Genomic DNA, 21634 nt, shown 5'->3' with positions numbered 1-21634 from the left:
TGGATGGAGGAGCCTGGTAGGCTGCAGTCCATGGGGTCACTAAGAGTCAGACATGACTGAGTGACTTCACTTTCACTTTTCACTTTCATGCATTGGAGAAGGAACTGGCAACCCACTCCAGTGTTCTTGCGTGGAGAATCCCAGGGATGGGGGAGCCTGGTGGGCTGCCGTCTATGGGGTCACACAGAGGCGGACACGACTGAAGCGACTTAGCAGCAGCAGCAGCATCTGCATATCTGAGGTTATTGATATTTCTCCCAGCAATCCTGATTCCAGCTTGTGCTTCATCCAGCCCAGCATTTCTCATGACGTACTCTGCATATAAGTTAAATAAGCAGGGTGACAATGTACAGCCTTGAGATTCTCCTTTCCCTATTTGAAACCAGTCTGTTGTTCCACGTCCAGTTCTAACTGTTGCTTCCTGAGCTGCATACAGATTTCTCAAGAGACAGGTTAGGTGGCCTGGTATTTTCATCTCTGTCAGAATTTACTGTTAGAGTAGCAGATGTTATTAAGTGCTTCCTCTGTGCTGGGAACGAAGAACTTTGCATGTATTATTATTAATACTAATTGAAAGTAGAGAGGAGGGTGGAAATAGGTTAAAAACCTTTATTTTGACTGCTATTCAGAAAGAAATTTAGAGATCATCAGACCAGAGCCTCTTTGTCTTCTGCCTGCCACCCCACCTCCAGCACTCCCTCAACAACTGTATATACTTACCCATCCTTATCTCTTTTCTCCAAGAAAGAGATATCATTAAAGTCCTATAGCGCCTCCAATCTTTTGTGCATCCTGACAGACACAGAAAGCGATAATATTTGAATACAGAGGGATTAAAAAGGCTGTCTACTTGAGGTGACTGCTTCAGAGTTTCCAGCTCCTCTAAACTCTGCCAGGCTGCCCGAGGGCGGAGGATAACCCTCCAAACCCAGGGAGCACTCAGATCAAGGACACAGACCCTAGTCCCAGTATTGATTGAGCCGTGAGGCACCCCTGCTCCCAACTCTGACTCTTACTCCTTCTAATCCTTTCAGGAGCTTCAGTCCTTATCAGTTACCTTGTTCCTTGGCTATGTTTGATCATGTTACCCTTCTGCTTAAAGCTCTTCAAAGGCTTTCTCTCTGATTTATAATGAAATCCCTGAACCCTCACGTGGTCTCCAGGACCCTGCAGGATCTGGACCCTGCTGCCTCCCCTACCTCACCATCCCGCTACCATCCCCCCATCCCCCCACCAGTTGAGCTGGCTCTCAGCTGTGCTCCCTCCCAGATGTGTCCCTCTCAAGGTCTTCTCAAGGAATGAACTTAGCACCGCTGCAAGCCCACTGCCTGTCCTGCCAGCTCCTATGTCATTTTCAAAATATTTAAATGTATTTATGTATTTTTTTTAAAAAGATCTCAGCTTAAATGTCACTCACTTCCTCAGAGCAATCTTGTCCAGGTGCCCAGACTAGGTTAGGTCTGGCATGTGGACCTGTCTGTAGGTTTGTGCTGAGCAACATGCCTGCTGAAACCTGTCAGAGCCCTCTTAGCCCCTGAACGACTTCTGTGCCGCCCTTATCAAACTGGTGATTAAGTCTTTCATTATGTCATTGTTATTTGGGTATCTCCCTGTGCTGGGAGACTCATGACCATGACTCTACTTTTTGGAACCACATCTGTCCTCTTCTGTCCTGTTCCTCTAAAGTAGTGCTTTGCAGGTTGGAATTTCTTGATTGTTGTCGGTTGAGTAAGTGTTTTTCACTCTCTTTCTAATAGCTCTTTCTCTGTAATATATAAATTTGTCCATCTTCAAGATGTGCCCATCACTCTCCTGGACTCTGTAGCCTCCTGTAGATACTGCTCCATATCTTGTTCACTTTATAACAAAGCATATTGAAAGAAAAAAATCTTGTTAGCCTCACTTCACCACTGATCTCCTCTTTAGTACTCTGAATAGCTGTCGTCCTCAAGTTCCTTTAACTAGGCCACTACTGGTGATCTAGTTGCCAAATCTAGCAAGCATTTTCTGATTCTGATTTTATGTTTGTGACAGTGTGCATTATTCATCGTCTCCTTCTCACTTTCCCTCTCCCTCTTCTCCCTTCCTCCTTCCCCCAATTCCTTCCTGGCCTCCCTGCTGAGTCCCAGTATCATCCCTTTCCCCTCTACCCATTCTTTAAATGTTAGTTTTCTCCAGGATTCCTTTTTTGGCCTTTTCCTCTTTTCACACTGCACTCCCTCTGATGATATCATTCACACCCAAGCTTTCAGCTCCCACCTCCTACACCAATTGTGAGGATGTATCTGTCGTTCCCAGAGCTCATCTGTCCTGTTGCCTACTCGATTTCTTCCCTCGTTTTGCCTTATCACACATAGCAGTGCCAGGCAAGTGGCGTTCATCACATGTTGACCAAAAGAAGGCTTTACAGCTCGTTTTATCCTTTATTCCTGCAGATATGGAAACTGAGGCCCAGAGACGTGTATAATGGCTTGCGCAGGATCAGAGAGCTAGTTTGGAGGAAAATATAAGTCTTCTGACACCTGGAAACTGACATCAAACAAGCTGCTTATTTTATTCTCCCTACTTATATTTTCCCCTGTGCATCTTTGGTTTCCAGAGCAGTATGAATTGGCTACCAACAAAATTCTTCCTATTTAGAAATTTTCACTGTGTTTCTGTACTTGCGAGAGGACATACTTAGATTTTTGATTCATTGTTAATTTTATATGTACCACTGATAAAGAATGCCTGGCACCATGCCCTGTTTAATTTAGATTCAATGAACAGCATAGCTGTTATTACTTACTGCCTAGTTTTAAAAGAAGTCATTCTCACAGATGCTAGAATAAAGGCAGAGTAATTGAATATGCCTAGCTGTTCTTGTAAGAAACCGTTTTCTAATTTTCTAAGGAAAATTAAAGATAAAAATCAGGGAAAAGAAGAAGCTGTAGAGAAAATTATCTTTTTTTCCTGTCTTTTCCCCCACTAGGCATTTGCAGTTTGAGCCCTAAATTAAAACTACGACATCCATAGTTGGATGCATGTAATCCTGCTTTGTGCATATTGGCACTGTTTTATTTACATATATTTCTTTGAACTAATTTGCTTATTTCTGGTTTAGAAATACCTCCTCTTTGATGTCAGTTTTCCTTCTTTTAGACAAGGCTGTGGTTTTTCCGGTAGTCATGTATGGATGTGAGAGTTGGACTATAAAGAAAGCTGAGTGCCAAAAGAATTGATGCTTTTGATCTGTAGTGTTGGAGAAGACTCTTGAGAGTCCCTTGGACTGCAAAGAGATCCAACCAGTCCATTCTAAAGGAGATCAGTCCTGGGTGTTCATTGGAAGGACTGATGTTGAAGCTGAAACTCCAATACTTTGGCCACCTGATGCGAAGAGCTGACTCATTGTTAAAGAAAGACCCTGATGCTGGGAAAGATTGAGGGCAGGAGGAGAAGGGGACGACAGAGTATGAGATGGTTGGATGGCATCACTGACTCAATGGATATGGGTTTGGGTAGACTCCGGCAGTTGGTGATGGACAGGGAGGCCTGATGTGCTGCGGTTCATGGGGTCGCAAAGAGTTGGACATGGCTGAGCAACTGAACTGAACTGCTAAGGATGTAGAACTGTGCCACCACGTGTCTTTGTGTGTGTGTGAAGTCGTTTCAGTTGTGTCTGACTCTTTGCAACCCTATGGACTGTAGCCCGTCAGGCTCCTCTGTGCATGGGATTCTCCAGGCAAGAATACTGGAGTGGATTTCCATGCTCTCCTCCAGGAGATCTTCCCGACCCAAGGATCAAACCCTTGTCTTTTACATCTCCTCCATTGGCAGGCAGGTTCTTTACCGCTGGCTCCACCTGGGAAGACACTTAATGTACTCTCTCCTCTTTAAAAAAAAAAAAAAAAAAATTTTTTTTAAGAGAACCTACCAACCCAGAATTTTCTAAATCATTCTTTTAAGGGTAAAGCTAATGTTAGGACTTAAGGGTGGGGCTAGGGCTGGGGTGGTGTCAAATAAAACTAGTTGAATGTGTGCTGTGTGCCAGGAACTTTTGCATGTATTTTCTCATTCAAGACTCATCATAAGCACTCAAGGTAGGAGTTATTCCAGTTTTACCTATTATGAAACTGAGGCAGAGTTGTTCAGTAACTTGTCAAGGAGCCAGTAAATGGCAGACTGAGGGTCCAAACCCAGGTCCGGGTCTGCCTCATGCTGAACCCTGTGCTTTTTCTACCGGCTAAACCATCTCAGGGCCTCTCCTCCTCCTGTCCTGATTAAACATTCAGGTCGTTTGGATAGCAAATTTCTTATTTGCAGACATAGTTTTTCTGATGGACATACAAACATACCTTTTGCATTAGATGAATTACTTTAGCCAGCTGCCCAATGATGTAGTAGACTTAAGAGTTCAGTTTCTCAGTGCATTTCAAGGGTTTCACTCTGTTGCTTTTTATTTGTTTGAACTTGCATGGTGCCTTAGGTGAAATACCATCTGTAAGAAGTCATATATGTTTGACCTAGAAAACAGCCAAAACAATTCTATGATTTGAGTTTTGGGAGAAAGCAGTCTGGGCTCATTCTCAAGTTCCTGATGTGAACAATGTCTAGTTACTGTCCTAAATGAGGTGAGAGAACATCTACTGAGAATGGAAATTTGAATGTCCTGAAGTTAAATTCTTTTGAAAATCTTTTGTAAGATTAGCAAAGTTAAAAGAAGAGACAACTAATCTTTGAATATTTTATCACTGATTTTTTTCCCCAAAAGAAAAATTATTAAATAGATAAAATAAAAATTCTCATCTTCCAGCAGACTGAACTATTTTACCAGTTTATTTCTGGCTCGACTATGAAAATATTGTAGGTTTTCACCCTCCTTCAATACAAGATTAGTCCTCCCTATTTGTAAAAAGAAACTTCAAAGAGTTTTAAAAGTAATTTAGGGTTTCACATTCTTTGGAGTCTTCTTGGCCACTTGGTAGGGGAAGATAAAGGCCAAAATGCCCTATATTTGGCTTAAAGGGTAAGGCTATTGTTTTCTGTGACGATGAGCCTTTACTCTGTGTGTTTGTGAACCTTTATATATTACCTCTGAAAGGAAGATGTTTGGAGGATGGTGGCTGGTACATATAACTGATTGAATGGAATTGTCATTGTAAGAAGAACATGGTAAAATTTAATAATAGAAAACTTTCTTTGTCTTCTAGCCAGTGTCTCCTGGACATGATCCAAGCCTCTGCCTTTTTCAGTTTTGCTAAGATTGACCTCATTCACATTCTTGGCTACATTTTGGCTCTTTCTCTCTATGTGTGTGCTTATATCCCTAATAGCCATAACCCCAGTCCCACTCCCCATCTCCAGTCATAGCCAACATATCCCACCTTCCTGCTCAAAGATTACGTGTAGAGGATAGAAGAAGTTTTAGATACAGGTATAAATTTGAAGGTGATGACTCCAGAACTTTTTCCTCTCAGTCTCTCATTTCTCTCCCTCCTAATTACTCCTTAACAAAACAGAGAGGCCCCACTCTCCCTTAGCTGAGTATTTAGTCATGATGTGTAATCACTTCTTACTGACTTTTTTTTTTTTTAACTGCACTTGGGCATTTTTTCCAGTTGGCTCTCATTTAAAAAATGACTAAAAAAGACAATTCACCCAGAGCTCTGTTGCAGGCAGGGTGGTGGTGGTAGTGGTATTTAATGGCTTCTTGAAAGTCATGTATGTTTTGGAGTGAGTCATAGAAGTTGTTTATCCCATGCTATTCATTTTATGAACAATAGGTTAGTTTTATACTTTTATCGCATCTGATAGGGGGACCACCTACAAATGAACAGTGGACAAAGAACACTAAGAAAAGACCACAGACCTATATTCTAGTCTAGCTGTATATCCGTATACAAGACATTTATCTTTTCATGTCTCAGTTTCTTGTTCTGTCATAAAGGTAACGCCTTTCCTGTTTATTGAAGAGGACTTTATGGCAGATTAAATGAATTGTCAGAATATTTTGCAAATTTAGAATTATGGCCTTATTATATAGAGGCATTTAATGAAGAGGGAAGTAAACTGATGACCCATGAGATAAATATCAGTCCTAAATTTCAAGTGTCTGAGGATCCCATGTTGATCCTCCCGTCTGCCTGGGCCTGCAGGAGCAGCAGTAAGGCCATTTTCCTTCCTGGTTCATGAGAGATTGCATTTACAACTTTACATATCTGCCTGTTGCTCCAGGAATGCCGTTCTCTTTCACAGTTGAGGGTTTGAGAAGTCGTGTCTTCACCCTCAGTGTCTGTCTCTCTGTCATCTTTCAAGACCCAGCCCAAGAGCAACTTCTGTGAAGTCGTCCCAGTCTTTCTAAAGCTGAATTTAGAACTTCTTTCTGAAAATGAATGCAGTGTTGTGTTTAAGAGGGGGGCTCCTGGAGCCAAGTCTCTCTGAGTTCAGTTCCTGATCATAGCACTTACTAGGTATGATTGTGCACAAGTTGCTTAAACTTCCTGTGTCTCAGTATCTTCATCTGTAACATAGGGAATGATGGTAATAGCAGCTGATAAAACTGCCTGAGCCTCTTCTAACAGAGTGTGATACATATTAAGCCCTTGATGAGTGTTGTTGCTATGTACTTATTCTTATTGAATATTATAATTATCTTTTATCACCATTATTTCCTTCATACTCACGTAGAACTTTGTACTTAATCTCTAGTGTCTTCCTTGTCACTTTTATTGTAATTATTTGTTTAGACCTGGAAGTTCTTTTTTTTTTCCTTTAATACTTATTTATTTGGCTGTGTGGGGTCTTGGTTGCACCACATGAAATCTTTGATCTTTAGTTGTGGCATGTGGGGTCTAGTTCCCTGACCAGGGATTAAGCCTGGGCCCCCTGCTTTGGGAGTGTGGAGTCTTTAGCCACTGGACCACCAGGGAAGTCCCTAGACTTGGAACTTCTTGAAGACATGGATACTGTTTTATTCATCTCTGCTTAACTCTGTATCATCCATTCAGTGCTCAAAAATATTTTTTTTTTTTACAGCATTTTCCAGATCGCCCAGCTGTTGGCCCCTCTGACTGACTAGGTGTGACTTTGAGGCTGGGCTGCATGGCACATCCTTTTTTATTTCCTTTGGAGCAGAAAGACATTATGGCTGGAGCTGTAATTCTTGCTCTCTGTCCAACAACACCCTATATACATCTGACTTGGTGGCCCTCCAGAATTTCTCAGACCCTGTGTTTATTTAGCACCTAATTGCTCAGGGTGCTGCCCAGTGTCATCCGTGAGAACTACTTAGCATTGCTCTGCTCTCTGTGGGCGATGAGAATCATAAAGGAACTGCCAAACATGGCCATACCCACACAGCGGAGGAAAACCAGTGAACCGCTAAGTGACTGCATCTTTACGAATTCAGGTCCTAGTTCTGATATTAGAAAGCCCAGACCCAAACCACATGCCACTGCTCTGTCCAACTTTCCTTTCCCTCCCCAAGCGAAGAACACAACCCTTCCTTCTCCCACAGCCCACTCCACACTGTGGAGAATTAGTGATGCCTGTCTGCTTTGTCTCCTCTTTAAGCCCTAGCCCCTACCTAGCCAGTAGGGTAGGCCATAAGTAAATGTTTGTGGCTGTTGGAATTGTCAGTTACCGAGAGCCCATGCTGAGTACTTTTAATCACAGATAAAAACTTTGCAAGGTAGATACTATTCTTCCCCACTTTGCAGACATGGAAATCAAGACTCATCAAGAAGTTAAGTGAAACTTGTCTAGAGTCAGATAGCCAGGAAGTGGTGAGGCTGTGCTGCAGGTGTGGCTGTGTCTAGCTCGTAGGTTCTGAACCACAGCGTGGTGCCACCCCACCAGTGTAAACATACGCTCCCCTCGAACGGCTAACTGACTTGTGGGACGGCTAACTGACTTGTGGGACGATTCCTCCTATCATCACTAACCTTGAAGAGGCTGGGTTGACTGGCAGGCGCACACCCGCCTCCTTTCAGGCCCTCTGTCGGTCTGCTTGGAGATGATTTGTGGGCTGCCCATGCCAAGCCACTTGCATTGATCCCAGGTGGCAGGCAGAGAAGTTGGGAACATATTATTTCCTTTCTCTCCCACCCCTGACACCCATCTTTCCTTAGGTCTAGTGTTGGCTCAAGACTGTGCTGAAGCATATAGACAGTCTTGGGTCACTGTCTCATCAGGCCTGATGCCTTCATGCCTGTAGACCCCAGGAAGTGGCTACTCTTCTGAGTGTTCATTAATAGGTTACCCCAGTAGGAGGGGAAGGCTAATCCTCCCTATATTTGTTCAGTACTCAAAAAACTTGAACAACAGGTTTAACTTAGCTTTGTGCCATTTTAATGCAAATTTTATACAGGTATAGTTATGACACTCCTTTTTGCTCTGTATGCCAGATGGCCAAAAATCTGTTGTAAGAATGCCTGTGATGTGACTTAGTGTCTGTGAGCTCCCTGGGCTCCATGCTCTCCCTTGAGGCCGTGTTGCTGAGACAGCCTTCTCCTCATGCACCCTCCTCGCATTGTCAGTGGAACCGCCCAGCATGCTCCAGAGTTCCTTAGAGCAGCCATTGGCAAACTTCCTGATCTTTAAGACTCATTGGAAGGCACTTGTTAGAAACACAGGTATCTGGGTCTTAATCCAGATTAGTGAATCAGAATCTTCAAGGGAAGGGCCTGGGAATTTGTATTTTTACATGTTCCTTGGGTGATTCTTAAAAACTGGAAAAGTTTAGCAAGCATTGCTTTAGTGCACCAAAAAGTGCTTAGCAGCAGGTGGTGAGAGTGATAAGAGCACAGACTGGAGGAGGCAATGACAGCGATGTGAATAACAAATTCAGTTATGTGGGATAACTGAATTCCTTCTGTCTGGTCTTGCTCTCTGGCTGTGGTATACATCACTATCTGGTAGAGTTCCTTCCGCTTCAGTGCCCAGTGATTTAAATATTATTTATTCCTCTCTTGCTTTTCTGGCCAGCTTTGTGGTCTAGCTGTTAAGTTTCAGTAAACTTTTTGGTTCACTAAATTTCTCTCCCTGGGCATTTCAGCTCCTCCTAAACGTAAAGACCTCTTTTTTCTCCCATTTCCAGTTTTCCACCCAGGCACGTGTGTCTCTGATTTATTATTCCTTCAGTGCCTTCATTTTACCAATTCATTCAGTCACTCATTCAACAAGTGTCTATTGTGCCAGGCTGTGGGCAGGCTGTAGAGATGAACAAGACACAGTCCCTGCCCTCAAGTGCACTGTCTAGTAGGGACACAGATGTGTAAACAAAGTACCAGTGATGTGCTTAGTGCTATCACAGAAGTGTGTGCAGAGATGAAGGGGGCACCGGGAGGAAATGGCTAACAGATGGTGGCAAGTGTCACAGAGGAGGTGACTTTTGAGCAAGTCTTGTACCCAGAAAAGAGGAAGGGGGCATTTGTAAGTGGTATCACCGGAGTCTTCACTTCTCTCTGCAGTGTGTCTTCTCCTAGGGCTCTTCAGTGTCTTTTCTTGTTTATGGAACAAATGGAGCTAATCGGCATGGCTGAATTAGACTCTCTTGATTGACTTTTTTCACAACTCGAGATGGTTGGTAGTTGATTAATGTCCAAGATACCAAGTCTATCAGTTACTGACACTGAATGGTTGGCAGTCAAAGCACTGAAGAAAGCTTTTAAAGGCTTTTTACTTTATCAGATGTGTTCTGAGGCAGCAGAAGAGGTCTTTGTGCCCCTAAGGGAGTGGTGTGTGCGAGTCAGTGAGTGAGTGAGTGAGTAAGACAGAGAAAGAGAGAGTGTGTGTGTGTAGTGGAGATTGGAGAGCTTGAGAATGCGAAACAGGGCAGGAGAATGCTTGTTTCTTTTTCAGTGAAAGACATGATTTCCTGCTTCTTAGGAAAGTTTCCTTGGTAGGCTCCTACATCCCTGCTAGTTTTGTGTATTGTTAGAGATGACCTAAACTCTTCAGTTTGCTAATTTGACAAGGCTTGGTTTTTATTAACAAAAATGCACTGTGGGTTTCTCTTATTTCACTAGGAAAACAGAGATGAAGGGCCATTGTGGTTAAATTTGTACAGTCTAGTAAGTAGTCATGATTGCAGTTTTAAAATCTTTATCATTTCTTGAAATAATGGATGCTCATTGTAGAAAAATTATAAAAGACAGGCAAGCAAAATTGACAAAAAGCTGAAACCAATCTGTAATCTTACAAGGATTAGCTAACCACTGTTAACATTTTGGTGTTTAAAATTTAGATTTTTTTTTTCTGTATATACCTGTATGTATAAAAATATTTTTAGTCCCAAAATTGAATATGCTGCATAAACTGTTTAGTATAGTTCCTTTTCTTCTGTTATATAATGTGACCATCTTATCATATTAACAAATATATATCTACAGAACCATTCATTATTTTTTTTAAAAGAAGCTGAACAGGCTCGTTTTTTCGTTCCAAATTGTATTTATGTATTTATTGACTGTACTGGGTCTTCATTGCTGCACCTAGGCTTTCTCTAGTTGGAGTGAGCGGGCTTCCCATTGCGGTGGTTTTTCTTGTTGCAGAGCACAGGCCCTAGGCCCTTGGGCTCAATAGTTGTGGAGCATGGGCTTAGTTGCTCCAAGTCTTGTAGAATCTTCCTGGACCAGGGATTGAACCCATATCCCCTTCATTGGCAGATGGATTCTTAACCACTGGACCACCAGGGAAGCTCAGAACCCTTCATTCTTTTTTTTTTTTTTTAATATTTGTTTCACTTATTTATTTGGCTGTGCTGCGTCTTAGTTGTGGCATGCAGACTCCTAGTTACAGCATGTGGGATCTTAGTTCCCAGACCAAGGATCAAGTCTGGGCCCCATGAACTGGAAGCTCAGAGCCTTAATCACTGGACCACCAGGAAAGTCCTGAACCCTTTGTTCTTAAGGAAAAAAAAAACTTTATTGAGATTATAGAAGTCATTCAGGCTTTTTTTTTGTCAAACTCTGTTAAAGTATATATGCTCTTCTAGACTGTTTTCTTTATATATGCAAACATGTTACTTTTAAAAAAAGAATTAGATCCTATTATACCTACTGTTCTGCAGCTCACCTTTGACCCTTAATATATTTTAAACAGCTTCCTGTGGCAGTGCATTTGGAATACCTGCAAAATTTTATGTGGCTCAAGGTTTCTCATCCTCAGTGCTGCTGACGTGTTGGACTGGCTAATTCTTTGTTGTGGACCTGTCCTGTGCATTGCAGGATGTTTAGCAGCATCTGGCCTATATCTTTTAAATGCCAGTAGCACCCCGTCTTCTAGTTGTGACAAAAATGACTCCATTGCTGCGTGTAGGCTTTCTCTAGTTGGGGTGAACGGGCTTCCCATTGCAGTAGTTTCTCTTGTTGCGGAACACAGGCTCTAGGCCCATGGGCTCAGTAGCTGTGGTGCAAGGGCTTAGTTGCTCCAAGTCTTGTGGAGTCTTCCTGGACCAGGGATTGAACCCATGTTCAATCGTTGTCAGTTGTTCCCTAAAGGGTTGAGCCATTCCAATTTGAAAGCCACTGATACAGATGGTCTGTAACATAAGTGTCTAGAGTCCTTCCAGTGTTTCCACTCAAAGAATAACTCAGGGAATATTCTTATATTGATTTTTGTACACCTCTGTGAATTTTATCATTGAATAAATTCCTAGAAGTGCAGTTGATGAATCTGAATTTTGATAGAAATTGCCATATTTCTCCAGGGATTGTATTATTTTTCATCTAGATCCTTATAGTTCCAAATCTGTATCTCTTTCCAAAGTTCTAGATTCATATAGCCAACTGTTGATTGGACATCTTCTCTTGTGTGTCTCATAGGCTTTTCCTAATAAGCTCAATTCTTATCTTCTTCAACCCACTTCTTGGGGTATTTCTCTGTCAGAGAATATCATGACCATCTGCCTGGTTGCTCAAGCCAGAAACCTCCATCCTACACTGAACCAGTCATCAATCCGACTCAGTTTTCCTCCCTAGTGTCTCTCTTAATCCAGTCACTTCTTTTCATACCTTCTACCTCTATCTTTGATTTAAGCTACTAGTATCTTGCCCAGATCACTATAGTAGCAGCAGGGCAAGCACTTCTCTCTCTGGCTTCTACCCTTGGTTCCACATTCCTCAGAAAGAGTGAACTTGCTGCACTCTGATCTGCGAGTGTTACTCTTCTGTTTAAGCCATTCAGTGAGCCCTGCTTCCTCTCCCTGATCTGCTTCATCAGTCAAATCCTGAGACCGACATATCTGACGTTCATCACCCATGAGTTCAAATCTCTGTATCCATCAGCATGGGCTTCCTCCCCCACCATCACATATATTTGTTCACCGGATATATTTATTCCCCCAGCGTTGAATTACTCACTGTCCCTTGAGTGTCCCTTTGTTCTCCTGCTGATTTCCTGGTCCTTTTAACCCTACTCTGCCCATCCATTTTCTACCCTTTCTTTAGGATGAAGCAGATTTCTTGAAGTCTTCAGCGCCATAGTTTCTCCTGTTAATCAGTTTTATCCTTACTGCATTTATCATGTATGTACTTTTAGTGTGCTTCACATATGCTGCTGCTGCTCCTAAGTTGCTTTAGTCGTGTCCGACTATGTGCGACCCCATAGACGGCAGCCCACCAGGCTTCTCTGTCCACAGGATTCTCCAAGCAAGAATACTGGAGTGGGTTGCCATTTCCTTCTCTGTGCTTCATGTATACTTTTCCATTTAACCTTGTGAAAAAGACATACACATATATAAAAAATACAAACCAGTGAACCAATTGGAGAAGATGTGGGAATTCCAGCTCCGGGTTCTAGCACAGGTCCTAGGGTGCAGAAGGGTCTTTCAGAAATCCCATCCCGGTGCCTGAACCTTGACTTCTCCCCTTAACTAGGCTTGTGATTTTAATGGGTTCTGTATAGCTGTGTAATTGAATACCTCCCAAGTCAACTGCATTCATTTGGTCAGAGTGAAACCTTGGAGAGAAAGAAGATCGTTTGTCTGCTAGCCTTGGCACATTCCATTTTAGTATATCTTAAATGCCATGGAAACAAGGGGTGCCTAGGAACTCGGGGATCTCTGACATGGAATGTAGCACGTTGCACTGCTAGATTGGTGTAGGGACCAGCCCTGCAATTTTCCACAAGAAGTCAGCTCCAAGCCTGTGGGAAATCACACATAGCAAAATCCTTGGCAAAGAACCATACATTTTTTTCCTACTCTCTATGTGGTAATTCTGTAACACTCTGTAATTAATTTTATTTTTACAGTGAACAACCACAGAGTAAGAATAATGAGTAACCTATTTCTGTTCTTGCTATTTTAGGGGACATCACACAGAAGGGATATGAAAAGAAAAGGTCAAAACTCCTGTCTCCTTACATCCCGCAGACACAAGGTAGGTAATGAGAAGTGGTTTTAAACCTTCTCAGTATTTTTACACTAATGAATGCTATCTTAACTGGAGATCTGTATTTTTTGTTGGTTCCTGTTTTTTCCCTCCTTTCCTCATCAGGGAAGAAAAAAAAAAAACAGAAGGAAAGAAAGGAGGAAATGAATCTTAATTGAGCATCTGCTGTTTGGTAGGCATTTTAAAAATACCCAAGGTCATCAAATCATTCATACAGAGCTTGGGTGGTAGTCACTGTGTCTGTGTGTTGCTGACATGATTCAATGGCAGAAGATTCTAGGTCATAGAAAAACTGCATCTAATGCTTGAGTACAAACTGTAATGGAGAGAAGCAAGGGGGGCAAAGATAAGAAGGAGGGACAGATTCAGTATTGCAGGACAACCCAAAGATTGCAGTACCTGGGGATTTGGGGACAAGAACCCTAAAGAAAGCTTTTCGCAGCCTGACTTGTGCAGAAAGACTGGCATGTTCTTTATATATCAGAAAGTCCTGAGTCACTTTTGTGCTTATTTCCAGACGGGTTGCTGGAACCTTTGCCTCTAGGCAAGGCTGTCTGTTTCTAAGTCATCATATTTTTGAAGTTACTCAGCATCCAGGATTTCCTCTGATGGCCTGTTTCTACTTTAATCACTTTTACTATGAGGAATTTTTTCTTTCTTTCTCATTTCCCCTCTGCAATCAGAGTCTGTTTTTTGTGGAACTAATCATTGCTTTTATTTGTGGATTATAAATCCCTTGAGGACTTTGGAGCCCCCATGGTTCTAATGTTAAGCCTTGCACAAGGTGTATAGTTTGTAAATATTTGTTGAATGAATAGTGGAATAAATAAATGAATAATGGTGGTATACCAATAGGTTTCACCAAAGTCCTTGTTTTATTTCCTGCATTATTCTTGGAAATTCCTCCCTGTAAAAACTAGTAGGTCAGTGCCTAGATAGCCAGTTTAAAGTATCTTAATGAACAAATGGATGTAGAAATGAATTGAGAGAAAAGAGGTAGAAATCAGGCCAGTGACAGCTAATGAAAAGCCAGCTTTTGCTGAGCAAGGCATGACACAGAAGGGGAGTTCTCTGATTGGCTGCTTAATTATGGATCTGGCCCATGCCTCTGTAGGCCCAGAGATTTACTGTAGTCACTTTGTGCAAAAGCAATCAGATCCTGAGAAAATAACTCAGTAAAGAATGTAACTATAAAAAGGCCCATGCTCTGTCTGCTCTCTGTGAGTCAGCCTATATAGAAACTAAATCATGTTCAAAAACCAGTTTATCAATTTACTATGAGAAACCACTGAGACACACTCTAGTCTGTGTGGTCAGCACATTCTTGCCCCAAAGGGCAGGCCTATATGGGGAGCTTGATCACATATAGAAGGTTGCTTAGTGAGCATGGATTTGATGGATCAGACATTTAATTAAAGCAGGCCAAGGGAGTATGACATGGCATCTCACAGTAGGGATGGTTGTGCGCATGACCTCATGGGGGAAATAGAAGTCATTTGATGGCAGCTCTTTCAGCTTCCTGCTATCAGAACTTCAAACTCACCATATTAGTGCCCATCATGTTTATGACTTCCTGCCTTCTGGTTGAAAAGGTGATCTCTCCATCCTAGCCAAGGGCAGTCCTTCCACCAGTGCTTTGGATCCCATCCCCTCCTCCCTTTTCAGAAACCTTATACTATCACCCAGAGACACCAAGGACAGGGCAGTGGGAGTGAGCCGCCCCGGTGCAAGTAGTGAGGGGTGCAGTATCTGTAGAAATTTGAAAAGTGGTGATAAGGCCAACAAAAAGTTGGTCTGCTTTTTCTTATCATCATGGACAGCAATTCTCAATGCTGTAAGTAGTAAAAATCTCCTCCCACTGAGGCAGACAGCTGCATTGCCCCCTTGGTGTGCTGCTGCTGTCAGCTCCCCGACGCTCCTGTGCAGTCACCGTCTCCCTCTGAGCCAGAGTCTTACCCCAGCAGATCAGCACGCTCATTACTCTTCTCTTTAAAAAAATCTTCCTTAGTCTACCACTTCCACCTTTACCCTATCTCTCCTTTATGATCAGGCTGCTGAGAACTGTCTCTGCTTATTATCCCTGTGTTCTCAGCACCTGTTCACTTCTCAGCCTGTCCCAGTCCCTTGCCACTCTACCTCTTGAAACACTTCTTTAGAAACACTCTCCGCATTTTCTCACTCCCCTCTTCTTGTTGCTCCTAGTCATCTTTGGAGGCTCCTCCTCTTCTGTTAAATCTTGGAATTCTCAAGGCAAAGCCTCAAGCCTTCTTGACATCTCACTCGACAGCAGTGGTTCTCAAGTTTTAGCCTGCATTGGGATCACTGGAGAACTTCTTGTATATACAGATTGCAGGACCCTATCCGTTCTCAGTGTTTCTGATTCAGTTGATCCAGGTTGAGGTTTGAGAATTTGCATTTGTGTTGGGTTCCCAGGTGATGCTGCAGTTGCTGGTATGGAGAGATAATGCTCTGTCTCTCTAGAGCTTTTCAGCCATCCCTGTGGCTTTAACTATCATTTATAGATAACTCCCAAGTATGTGTCTTCAACTCAGATCTCTCCTGAACTCCTGATCGTAGATCCAACTGCATATTTAACAACTCCATTTATATATCTTAAAGGAACCTTCACTTCAACCTATCCAAACATATCCATTAAATGTTATGTATGACTTATGCTTACACCACCTGTACCACCAGCACCTTCCCCTCCCTACATGTGTACATTCACACAAAATTATTAATACATTATCCAGCGTTTCCCAGACTTCTAGTTTCCACTTCTGAGTGAATAGAACTCCCATTCATAAGCCCAACAACTAGGCTTAAAAGTCATCTCAGCATTCTCTTCATTCCCCATCTATTGCCTGTTACCAAGTTACATTTTCCGTTTCTTCATGAGTCAGTTTTTATAAGTTTAATTTTTCTAGGAATTTGTCTGTTTTGTATAAGTTTTCAAATTTATTGTTAATGACAGTGTTTTCTTTATTTTTAAAGCCTTTGCTTTGTTTGTGTATTACTCTTTTCTCTTCTCTTTTTTCTCTTGATCGATCTTCCCAGAGGTTTGTCATTTCAAAGAACAAGCTTTTCATTTTGTTGATCTTTTTAGTGTGTCTTATTTTCTCATTTATCATTTTCAGCTTCTGTATGTTTTCCCTTCCTTGCACTCCTTTTCTAAGTTTCCTGAGTTGGATGCTTAGGTTTTCCAGTTTTCTTTACACAGGTGAGTATTTCTCCATTTGACTGTGGTCAGAGAACATGCCTATTCAAAATCAAGTCACAATTAGAACCTTAATTCTCCTCCCAAACAACACAAGGACTTGAAGAACAAATGCCTCCTTGTCTACATACCCCCTCAATTATTAGTTATTATTGTTCTGTGTAGTTAATAGTAGTTAATATCTGTTTCTTTGTTCACTATTCCTTTGCATATATGATTCTTTCCTCTCAGTTCAATTTCCTTCTTCCTGAAGTTCATCTTGCAATATTTTAATCGGAGTTTCTTAGTGGTAAAAAATTCTCTCAATTTGCATTTATCACTTTTCCCACTTTTGTTCTTAAACCTATTAATCTTTCCCAGAAATGGATTGTTTGTAGGGCTGGTTATGATTACTCTTCGACATTTTTACCTCATATATTTTTGTAGATTTTGAAGTAGGTATTTAGTTTGGTTTTTTTTTTTTTTAAATGACATTGGATTTAATGAAGCTTTTATGCCTGCCTGCATGCATGCGTTCTCAGTTATATCCAACTCTCTACAACCCTGTGGACTGTAGCTTACCATGCTCCTCTGTCCATGAGATCCTCCTGGCAAGAATACTGGAGTGGGTAGCCATTTGCTACCCCAGGAGATCTTCCCGAGCCAGGGATCAAACCTGAGTCTCCTGCATTGCATGTAGATGCTTTACCGCTTAGCCTCTGGGAAGCCCAGATTTTAAGCTTACTGAATAGAATTAAATGAAAGTCATTTTAACACTTTTAGTAGGAGTTTGCTACTTCTTACTTCTAGAGGGATTCAACCTCTTTGAAACACTGTCATCTTGTTGGATTTCATTGTTTCCAGTTGTGAGATGCTCCACTGAGGGTGGCTCCTTGAGTACAGTGTATAAAAGTTAACATTCTGCCCTAATCTCTCTTGAAAGAAAAAATTAATACTGCCTGCAACATTGTACTGCTAGAACAATTACATGCACATGCTTATCTAAAAATTTAGTGAGTGATTTTCTGTACAGAATTGATCTGGAGTTATCTTGGGGTGCATGTTTATGTATATTTTAGATTTTTTTTTCAAATGTTACATAAATCTTTAAAATAGGACTTCAAAAAAAAACCAATCTAAAGGAAAAATGGGGAAATAGGGACGAGAACACAAGGTTGAAGAAAATACTTAGTGGAAATTGAGTAAGGACAGTTTGGGGTAACAAACATAGCTTAATTCACTATCACCACAGGGGCCAGATTTTAAAGTTACTATATGACAAAAATCTGATGTGTCAAAATTACCCTTGAAAGTCACTTAAACCTACCAACATTGGAACTGACTGTTGTTTCTTTACACCAAACCCAAATTTTATCTGATATTTAAAGGCCAGGCTGTGTGAAATTCATATCTTGATAAAGATTAAAACCATATCCAGGGCCTCAAGATGCTCTCCCTGTGAGAGACAAGGGAGAAATGAGGATGTGGCAGGTACATATCTCCTTGTTCTTTTTAAAAATTATTTATTTATCTTTGGCCGTGCCGGGTCTTCATTGCTGCATGGGCTTTTCTCAGGTTGCCGTGAGCAGGGGCTACTCTCTAGTTGTGGTGCACGGGTTTCTCATTGTTACGGTTTCTCTTGTTGCGCCTTGTGGATTCTAGGGTGCCTGGGCTTCAGCAGTTGTGGCACACGGACTCAGCTGCCCAACAGCATGTGGAATCTTCCCATACCAGGGATTCAGTCCGTGTCCCCTGCAGTGGCAGGCAGATTCTTAACCCTTGGACCACCAGGAAAGTCCTATATCTCCTTGTTCTGAGCCATATGCTCTTCAAAAGGAGTGACCCATAGAACATCTTTCAGTCACTGGAAGCTACGAGAGTCTAGATACAAAGCTTCCCACATGCCTTAGTTAGCAGCTTTGCAGAGAGAAGAGGCCAGAAGTTAACTGTCTTTTGGCATGGCCCAAAGAATTGAATTTTCAAACCACATATGCTCTCACTCCTCTGTAAATTAGTCACTCTTGGCCATTCTTGGATTTAGAGGAAAATGAAAGGTTTTCTGTAGTGAGATAGCATCCCAGTCTGATCCTGTAGTCTAATCTGAAAATACTTTGGATACAAGTAGCTGATTACTTCCAAGTGGCTTTAATAGAACAGAGTTTATTGTATTTCACTATGGGGCTACTGACAGACCCTCAGGTCAGCATGTGTTTACCTAAGTGCTTTCTGTGTTCCAAGTACTGTTGAGACAAGCAACTAGCATTGGACAAGACAGCCTGAGATTCCCTGGCTTGCTCTCTTGTCTGCTAGGGGTTTGCTCAACTAGGACTGACACTAAGACGGCTTCCTTGATGAGCTCTATCACAAACAGTCCGCACTCCTGTGATCTGAGTTGCATTTTTAAGAATCTCTCTCTGACTGCTCCATAGATTATGGTTTGTTCATGTGTATTTTTCCCATACAGGACCATAAGGTCTTTAAAATCAGGAACATTTTCTTTTATTTTTATTTTTAATTCTTTACATCCCCAGTTTGTGGCATGAGTATCTGGCACATAGTTCAGTTCAGTTCAGTCGCTCAGTCGTGTCCAGCTCTTTGCGACCCCATGAATCGCAGAACGCCAGGGCTCCCTGTCCATCACCAACTCCTGGAGTTTACCCAAAGCCATGTCCATCGAGTCGGTGATGCCATCCAATTGTCTCATCCTCTGTCGTCCCCTTCTCCTCCTGCCCCCAATCCTTCCCAGCATTAGGGTCTTTTCCAATGAGTCAGCTCTTTGCCTCAGGTGGCCAAAGTATTGGAATTTCAGCTTCAACATCAGTCCTTCCAATGAACACCCAGGACTGATCTCCTTTAGGATGGACTGGTTGGATCTTCTTGCAGTCCAAGGGACTCTCAAGAGTCTTCTCCAACACCACAGTTCAAAAGCATCAATTCTTTGGCTTTCAGCTTTCTTCACCGACCAACTCTCACATCTATACATGACCACTGGAAAAACCATAGCCTTGACTAGATGGACCTTTGTTGGCAAGGTCATGTCTCTGCTTTTAAATATGCTGTCTGGGTTGGTCATAACCTTCCTTCCAAGGAGTAAGCGTCTTTTAATTTCATGGCTGCAATCACCATCAGCAGTGATTTTGGAGCCCAAAAAAATAAAGTCTGACACTGTTTCCACTGTTTCCCCATCTATTTCCCATGAAGTGATGGAACCAGATGCCATGATCTTAGTTTTCTGAACGTTGAGCTTTAAGCCAACTTTTTCTCTCTCCTCTTTCACTTTTATCAAGAGGCTCTTTAGTTCTTCTTCACTTTCTGCCATAAGGGTAGTGTCATCTGCATATCTGAGGTTATTGATATTTCTCCTGGCAATCTTGATTCCAGCTTGTGTTTCTTCCAGCCCAGCGTTTCTTATGATATACTCTGCATATAAGTTAAATAAGCAGGGTGACAATATACAGCCTTGACATACTCCTTTTCCTATTTGGAACCAGTCTGTTGTTCCATGACTAGTTCTAACTGTTGCTTCCTGACCTGCATACAGGTTTCTCAAGAGACAGGTCAGATGGGCTGGTATTTCCATCTCTTTCAGAATTTTCCACAGTTTACTGTGATCCACACAGTCAAAGGCTTTGGCATAGTCAGTAAAGCAGAAATAGAGATGTTTTTCTGGAATTCTCTTGCTTTTTCGATGATCCAGCGGATGTTAGCAAGTTGATCTCTGGTTCCTCTGCCTTTTCTAAAACCAGCTTGAACATCTGGAAGTTCACAGTTCACGTATTGCTGAAGCCTGGCTTGGAGAATTTTGAGCATTACTTTACTAGCGTGTGGAACTAAACAGAAGGAACATTTAGAATTTAGAAATATTTCCTTGCATAAACATCTGTCAGCTTCCCAGGTGGCGCAGTGGTAAAGAATCCACCTGCCAGTGCAGGAGACATAGTTGCTATCCCTGGGTCAGGAAGATCCCCTTGGAGAAGGCAATGGCAACCCACTCCAGTATTCTTGCCTGAGAAATCCCATGGACAGAGGAGCCTGGTGGGCTACAGTCTATGGGGTTGCAAAGAGTCAGACATGACTGCGTGATTGAGCGCACGAAAATCTGTAAAGATGAAAGTGTCAGGTAATGAAAGAAGCAGATTACTCTACGGATTGGAGAATTATTGGTCCTGGCAACTTGTCTCCACCTTCAGTAGATCTTTTCATTTAGATCTACTAAATCTCAAGAGATTGTACAGAGCATATTGATTTTCATTGGAGATTTAGCATTCCTCTTCACTTTTTTATTTTTAAAATGAAATTGATAAATCTGTTTTAAATAATCAAATACTACTGTGAGGTTTGTAACAACAAAAATAAGCGTGTCCTCTTCTTCCCCAGAGACCACTTCTTTGAACTGTTTTAACCGTTTCTTCTGGCGTTTACCTCTCTATTTCTGTGTAACATTTTACCAGTACTTCTTGACTTCCCCCCCTCCCCAACTTGAGACATTATTTATTCATTTCCTACTATAAAAGATTAGAAGATTTCCTTCTTACTCTTTCCTCCCCACCCACCTGGATTCCACACACTCCTTTTCCCTTTGTCCTTCCTTCACGTCTCCCATCTCATACTCACTGTGCACTGTGTGTTCAGTGTATTACTTTTGTTATTGCTAAGTCAGCATTCAGTGCTTGCCTTATTTTGATTATATAAATATTATTCACAGCTGAATCACTTGGTTTACTAGGATTACATTTCTTTCTTTTTTTTTTTTAACAGTTAATCCATCATTTTATTGTTATTTCTAGAGACAACTCTTGATGCCATCTCTCTTCCTGAACTGATTGTTCCCTTATCCTGCTGCGGGCCCTCATTATCTTTCTAGTGGTGTTTTGGGAAGGAATAGGAGATAGGGAGATGTGTTATTCTGCCATGTTTAATCAGAATACTTTATTCTAACATTTCTATTTGAGGATTGTTCAAAACTTGTACAAAGATCATTTCTATCAATCTGAAAGATTTCAAACACATCAGTGCCTCTTTTGCTGGCTGTGCACCAGCAAGCAGATCAAACGGTCTTGATCAC

The 21634-nt window shown here is 41.8% G+C and overlaps 1 protein-coding gene across 7 annotated transcripts in view; it reads left to right on the top strand.

Moving 5' to 3' along the window:
- Positions 1 to 21634, top strand: part of DIP2B (DIP2 acetate--CoA ligase B (putative)) — a 228430-nt gene that overhangs the window by 99400 nt on the left and 107396 nt on the right. For all 7 annotated transcript variants that reach the window (XM_081592440.1, XM_081592434.1, XM_081592433.1 and 4 more), the window contains exon 2: positions 13290 to 13361. In XM_081592440.1, coding sequence (XP_081448566.1) covers positions 13290 to 13361 — 72 coding nt within the window. The remainder of the gene's footprint in view (positions 1 to 13289; positions 13362 to 21634) is intronic.

Source organism: Giraffa tippelskirchi, chromosome 4, assembly GCF_054371585.1.
Source record: "Giraffa tippelskirchi isolate mGirTip1 chromosome 4, T2T-mGirTip1v1.2.pri, whole genome shotgun sequence".
In the NCBI taxonomy this organism is placed as follows: Eukaryota; Metazoa; Chordata; class Mammalia; order Artiodactyla; family Giraffidae; genus Giraffa; species Giraffa tippelskirchi.
This window is presented reverse-complemented; position numbering and strand designations above follow the sequence as displayed.